At 46.3% G+C, this 7312-nt stretch overlaps 1 protein-coding gene across 1 annotated transcript in view; it reads left to right on the top strand.

The window, feature by feature from the left end:
* Window positions 1–181: 181 nt before the first annotated feature.
* LOC111142396 (phosphatidylinositol 4-kinase alpha) overlaps window positions 182–7312 on the top strand; it is a 118299-nt gene continuing 111168 nt past the window's right edge. The window contains exon 1 of the mRNA XM_022495456.1: window positions 182–340. Coding sequence (XP_022351164.1) covers window positions 194–340 — 147 coding nt within the window. The 5' untranslated portion in view covers window positions 182–193. The remainder of the gene's footprint in view (window positions 341–7312) is intronic.

The following is a 7312-nucleotide window of genomic DNA, read 5'->3' as shown; positions in this document are numbered from 1 at the left end:
CGCGCGACCGCGGCCTACCGCTCGTCCTCTCTCTCCCTTCCAGAGGTGGAATCGTCCCACGGCCACGCCCCAGCCAGTGTCTGCAACAGAGGTCACGTGCCGGGGAAGTCGGCTGCCGCCGCGCCTGCGCCGTGAGCTCTGGCGCTCGCAGGCCCGGTGCTGGAAGTCCGCTGGCAGCGCCGCCGCGCGCGCGATGATGGCGGCGGCCGCGGCCCGGGCAGGGAGCGGCGGCAGCAGCGGCGGCGGCTCGGGGTCCAGCACCTCGCGGGGCTTCTATTTCAACACAGTCCTGTCATTGGCCCGCTCCCTGGCCGTGCAGAGACCGGCATCTTTGGAGAAGGTAGTCTTGGCCGCTCGGGCCGCGGGCTGACAGGAGAAGGGATATGGGATGGCGAAGCGGGTAGGCGGGGCGAGGATCTGTGGAAGGCGGAGAGGTGCTCTAGGGCTACCTGTGACAGGAAGGGGTACAGGAGCGGAGGGAGCCGGGGTTGGGGCGGTGAGGAGGCCGGTGAGCGGAGGGCGCTGGTGAAGAGAGGGGCATAATGGTGTTGGTTTAGGCGAGGAGTGGACAGAGCAGGTGGGGACTTTGCGGGTGGGTGGCGTGGGAGGGACGTGAGCTACAGGCCGGGCTTTGAGCCGAGGGGGCACCTAGTGATGCAGCAGGGCGGGGGCGGCAGGCAGGGAGAAGCAGTGGTGGGAACGGCGGAGGACCGGAGTCAAAACCTGGGGCTCTGCTCCCGAGTTCTCTGCTTTTTATTCCGTGACCTTGGAGACATGCTGTTCTCATAAAATGGGGGTGCTTACCTATTTTGCCCGCTTCACACTGTTGTGAAGGGCAAATGAAATAGTACATCTGAAATCGCTTTCTGAAATGCAAATCTGCGCGTTGTTTTTCTGTCAATCTAGAGGGGGCGTTAGACTGGGAAAAAGATTGTGTTTGGAAGAAGGGACAGTGGCAGGGAAGGGGGAATGAACTGTCATTGGCAGAGAATTGAACTCAGGATTGCTTCAGAGGAGGAAGGGGAACTTATCCCGGAGGAATCTTTGCCTTGGGAGAAAGGTGAAAGGAAACTCAAAAGGTATGGCTCGGATGGTGGAGAGAACAGATTTTAGAGTCAGACATGTTTGGTCCCTGCGCTGTTACTATTTGTCCTCTTAGGCAAGTTACTTCAACTCTTAGAGCCCTGTTTCCTTATGGGTGAAATGAAGTGATTCTTGAGAAGTACGTGGATTCAAGCATAAAGTGTCTCCTGTAGGTAGGTGAACAGTAGAAGTCAGCTTTCTTCCCGCTCTCCCAAATGAAAGAAAGAAAGAAAAAGAGAGAGAGAGAGGAAGGAAGGAAGATAGATCACCCCTACAATGCTACATACTATAATGTGATGGGACTCATTATAGTATGTAGCATTGTAGGGGTGATCTATCTTCTTTCCTTCCTCTCTCTCTCTCTTTCTTTCTTTCTTTCATTTGGGAGAGCGCGCGTACACGTGTGTGTGCACGATGGAGAGGGGCAGAGGAAGACGAGTCTTTTTTTTTTGTTGTTGTTAAAGATTTTATCTATTTATTTGGGACAGAGAGAGGGAGGAGAGAGGTCAGAGGGAGAAGCAGACTCCCTGCCGAGCAGGGAGCCTGATGTGGGACTCGATCCTGGGATTGCAGGATCATGACCTGAGCCAAAGGCAGTTGCTTAACCAATTGAGCCACCCAGGTGCCCCGAGGAAGACGAGTCTTAAGCGGACTCCGGTGCTGGGCTGGATTTCATGATCTTGAGATCACGTCTGGAGCTGAAACCGGGAGCCGGCTGCTCAATCGACTGCACCACCCAGGTGCCCAAGGATGGGAGTCTTTTTTCATACAGTTTCTGGCAGGTGAAGAGAGATCTGTTGTCTAAGAGTAGGAGAAAAGGATGGAGACTGGAGACCTGTCTGGGGCAGTTAAGAGTAGTTTTGTGGGGGCGCCTGGGTAGCTCAGATGGTTAAGTGTCTGCCTTCGCTTTGGGTCAAGATCCCAGGGTCCTGGGATTGAGCCCTGCGTGGGGCTCCCTGCTTGGTGGGGAGCTTGCTTCTCCCTCTCCCTCTGCTGCTAGCCCTGCTGTGCTCACTCTCACTCTCTGTCAAATAAATTAAAAAAAAAAAAAAAAAAGACTTTTGTGGCTCTGGTGAGGGTTGATGCTGAAATGCTGTGTTAGGCTCTCTGGCATAGTGTCCTTGGCTTTGTGGGTTCTTAAATCTGATTTCTCACTTAACTACAGGGTGAGCAGGTCCTGGGAGATTGATGCCAACCGAACTTCTAATTGAAGGAGGAATTCAAAAGAATAGAAAGTATACGATTTCTAGAGATAGGAATACCTCACTTTAAATCCTGTATCATTTGCTTACATTAGTGTGACTCTGGGTAGGTTAGTTCCCCAGTCTGACCTTTGCTTTCTCCTGCAGAATACAAAGACAATACTTGTTAAGAGTATTATGAAGATCAACAAAATGACCCATGAGTACAAAATGACCCATGATTGAGAACTGTTATCATTTGATGAGCCTAACTAATGGACTGCAGCGCTGGCTTATCAAATCAAATTCATGCCAACTAGTTAGCACATTCTCTTCTTAGTAGGAGGGCTAAAAAGCATATCAGACGTTTGCTTGCTGGACTTGGAGAATAGCAGAGATTGTAGGGAATTGGGTGAAGACAGTCCTGTGGCTCTAGTAGGGCCCCCTTTCCTACCCGGTAACTCTGAGAAATGCACCTTAAGCACAACTGGCCTTCTTCAGCTTTTTCCCATGTCCTCACAAGAACATTCCATAATTGCAACATTGTTAGCTTTGTATCTTACAATAACTGCTTACTGTTGTCAAGATTATGGTGTATTTTACAAGTTAATATAGCTTTTAGGTTGGAAGCTCCCCATTACTATCTCTTAGTTTGGGAGGTACTTTAGTATCATTGGTAACATTTACAAATCACTTTAGAAGAGAGTTAACAAACCTAGCTCGAGGCTGCAGTCGTCAGAAGGGATTGCTTGCAAGGTTGATCCTTGGCTCACATCTGGGAACTCGATACTTGAACTGTTCCCTCCATTTTCTAACTGATAAGGGTGGTTCATTGAGCCTAGACTCTGAACAAACAATATAATTATCTGCTTTCCTCTTGGGAATCTGGAATTTTGATGGCTGCTAGGCAGACATTGCCTGTGTCTGTCAATAAAAACCTTGGATGCTATGTCTCTAATGGACTTCTCTAGGTACAATCATAGCATACATGTTACTACATTGCTGCTGTAGAAGGGAGCAAGCTCGGTGTATACCTTCACAGGAGGGAGAGAACAGGAGGAAGCCCATGCACAGGTTTCTCCAGAGTCCACTTGTCTTTTTCTCTTGCTGACAAATTCACTGTCATACAATGTACTGTAATTTAGCTACAAGTATAACTACGTATGCGTGGGTGGTCTTGGGGACCCTGAAATAATTTCTTTCTTAGAGAAGGCTTCTGTAGATGGCTGATTCCATCAGATATATGTGGTGGTTTCCTCTTGTCCTCACCTGGGATCTTGAGACTTCATTATGCTAGGGATCATTGTTCACTGCTTATTTTTTTAAGATTTTATTTATTTATTTCACAGAGAGCAAGAGAGAGAACACAAGCAGGAGGAATGGGAGAGGGAGAATCAGGCCTCTGGCAGAGCAGGGAGCCCGACGTGGGGCTCGATCCCAGGACCCTAACCTGAGCCAAAGGGAGATGCTTAAGGACTGAACCACCCAGGCGCCCCTCATTGTTACTACTTAGTCCTATGATATATGGCTGTTTACTACATTCTGCTACTTTAAAACAATTGACAATAAGCCCTCAGAATTCCTAGGGAAGTATTCTTCAGGTTCTTAAGAGTAAAGGAATTTCTGAGTACCCACCAGGATAATGAAGGTGGGGACTTAAGTTGGGAGGTGAGTGTTGAAAAACCTCTCTTTCTCATTTATTTGTTTCTGGGTTGTTTTTTTTTCCCCCTCTTCTTTTTTTCCAGAGAGAAGGCAGAGGGCTGAGTGGGGCTTGGTCCAGATAGGCTCGAGCTGAGGACGGCTCAGTTTTCTGAGCTAGACCTGACATCTCAGTTCAGACATTGGTAACTCAGGCAGCCTTGATGTGCTTTTATGGCACTTGGGGCACATTAACAGCATACCTTTCCCTGTCTTTGTCTACCTACATGTCACAGTGGTGTTTCCCTACTCCACCCACCCACTCTGATCCCAGGTTGTGTAAATTTTACTTTTCCTTTAATTAATTTACTCTTTGATTTAGGAAACATTTGTTGAGCACCTACTGTTAATTAGTATGCACTAGATAGGCCAGATCAATAAGAAACAGCATTAATGAGATTGTTCAGGTGATCAGCATTAAGTCAGACTTGCTACAAGTAGCCCATCTACTCTTACGTCACAGGTCTGGTGATCAGACCCCTGCCATGTTCAGATAGTCAAACACAAGACTCCTTGGTGTCAAGTCTCTGATTCATCTCTGAGCTTTGACCTTTTCCTGTTATGCCGCCCCTAAGACTGGAACCTCAGCCCTAAAGCCTACCCCCAGGATTGTGGGCCACTCTGAGGATATCATCTGTGTTCCTCGAGATCCTGTCCCACACAGCCCTCAGCCCTCTTCCTCTGGGAGAAAGGTGAGAGGAGAGAAATAGAGAAGAGAATCCTGTCTACAGTGGAATCTCCATGTATGGTCAGCTTCCATTCTCTGATTCTGCCTGCCAGTCTTGTTCTGCTCTTCTCATCTGTCTTTTTTTTTTTTTTTAAGATTTTATTTATTTATTTGACAGACATAAATCACAAGTAGGTGGAGAGGCAGGCAGAGAGAGAGAGGAGAAAGCAGGCTCTCCGCTGAGCAGAGAGCCCGATGCGGGGCTCAATCCCAGGACCCTGGGATCACGACCTGAGCCGAAGGCAGAGGTTTTAATCACTGAGCCACCCAGGCGCCCCTTCTCATCTGTCTTCATTCTTCTCATCTGTCTTCAGAATGTTACTGAGCTGCCTCTATCAAGCTGCCCCCTGGATCTGCCTGATGCTACTCCTCTGTGTCTAGGATATTGGTGACCTGTTCCTCCCTTTCCTCGTCTGGCCTGTACATAGTAATGGACCCTCAACGCTGGGACATGGAGAGTTCCTGGTAGAATTGAAAAGTAGGCAGCATTCCTTGCCCTCCTACTCATCTTCCTACCCTCAGGAGGCTTTGATCAGAATCTTTTTCCATGTCCTACAGTATGCTCTCTTTTCTTCAGTTAGAATGCCAGAATCTCGAGGTGTCTTACTAACTGGATGTGGTGTATAAATGGCACTGCAGCATTAGGGACAGGCCAGAACCTCCTTGGTGGACAGACATGCTCCAGAAGATGAGCTGGTTAACTCTGATCTCTAATTGAGGAACATACGTTCTGATGCTCAGGGCAGTGGGCTTTGTGGAGTTCTTGGTTATCCACTCCTTTGGAGTGGTTTGCCATGGAGTAAAAAATCATGGTATTGGCATTTTTTTCCAGCATCACGAAGTTGAAAATTTCCATCTTCACTCCGTTTCCTTTGTGAGGCCATGTTAAAAACAACCATCTAAAGAGTAAGGGTAGAGAAAATTAGTGTCAGTAGAGGGAATTCATGATGCTAGAACCATTGTTGTTAAAGCAGCTCTAAAATACTTTTTTCTTTTTTAAAGATTTTATTTATTTATTTATTTGACAGGCAGAGATCACAAGCAGGCAGAGAGACAGACAGAGAAAGGAAAGCAGGCTCCTTGCTGAGCAGAGAGCCCAATGCGGGGCTCGATCCCAGGACCCTGAGATCATGACCTGAGCCGAAGGCAGAGGCTTAATGCACTGAGCCACCCAGGTGCCCCAGCTCTAAAATACTTTAAGAAGAAATCGGAAGAAGAAAAAATCTTTACCTATAATCATGCCACAGTAACTGTATTAGGTTGCTAGGGCTGCCATAACAAAGTACCACAACAACTTAAACAACCGAAATTTCTTTTCTCATAGTCCTGGATGCTAGAAATCCAAGAAGAATGTGTCAGCATTGCTGGTTTCTTTTGAAGCCTTTCTCTTTGGCTTGTAGATAGCTGTCTTCCTGTGTCTTCACATAGTCTTCCCTCTGTGCCTGTCTGTATCCTAATCTTCTGTTACAAAAACACTAGTCAGATTTCTAGAACTGGCCCACCCTATTTACCTTGTATTAACTTAAAAACCCTATGTCCGAATGTCACATTCCGAGGTACCTGGGGACGAGGAATTCAATATATGAATTTTGGCGACACAATTCAGCCCATAACAACGCATTAGTATTTTAATTTCTTAGATCTCCTTTTTAGTCTTTAGCTATGTTCACTTTTTTCCTTTTTTCAAAAATAGCCCATATTTATTATGTTAATGCCTGCATGTCTTATTTTATGTTGATAGATCCTAATTAAGCATTTCTCTGTTTAGGCGGTCTAGATTTTTCCTTGCAAAACAGCATGTTTGTACATCTAGAATTTTGTCTTCTTCTGGTTCACATTCTTCTGCTAAATGGAGGGTGGGTCTTGACCTTTACTGCCCAGCTGTTTTCAAAGGACTCTACTTAGTTATGGTGGATAGCATCAGCAGGACACCTTGTGCGCATTTATATGTAGCTTCATGTTGTTGGATTTTATTTACTTTTTCCTGCTAACTCTGCAAGCATAAAAGGGGACCTTATTCTTTTGATTCTAAGATAATGATATTTGACCATGGTTGGCTATGTTCAATAACGAATTAAACAAACAGCCAAAAAACCTACAAGGTGCAATTGGCCATATGATATTGTGCTCTTGTTTTCTGGTATGCGGAAACTTGAATTCAGGTTTCTCTTCACACTTGGAGTACCATTGCTTGGATACTAGCTTCTACCTGTGTCTGCTCTCGTTCTCTTTCTTTCAAGAGTTGGGTCTACTAGGTGTGCACACAATTCTGACCCTCAACTAATTTACGATAACTAGAAACAGTGATAGGTGGGAGACTGGCCAGCTGTCTGTCCATAAAGGAAGTGGTGGGGGACCATACGGCTTTTCAGTATAACTCCCCTGAGAAGATATTTAGCCATTTTGCACTTTGCTGGCATGGGAATGGGAGATACAGATCATTTTCTTTGGGTTTTTCCAAACCTTTTCTCTGTGGCTTTTGACAGTTAGTGAAAAAGTTACAGAAGGTAAAAAAGTGAAACATGCTCTAAGAAGGTGGAAGTATTGTGCATACTTGCTGGGAGGTTACTTTCAGCTGAGATTTTGAATAACAAAGGCCTAGAATTGATAGGCATGGACATTT

Source organism: Enhydra lutris, unplaced genomic scaffold (assembly GCF_002288905.1).
Source record: "Enhydra lutris kenyoni isolate GAN:26980312 unplaced genomic scaffold, ASM228890v2 scaffoldscaffold8, whole genome shotgun sequence".
NCBI lineage: Eukaryota > Metazoa > Chordata > Mammalia > Carnivora > Mustelidae > Enhydra > Enhydra lutris.
This window is presented reverse-complemented; position numbering and strand designations above follow the sequence as displayed.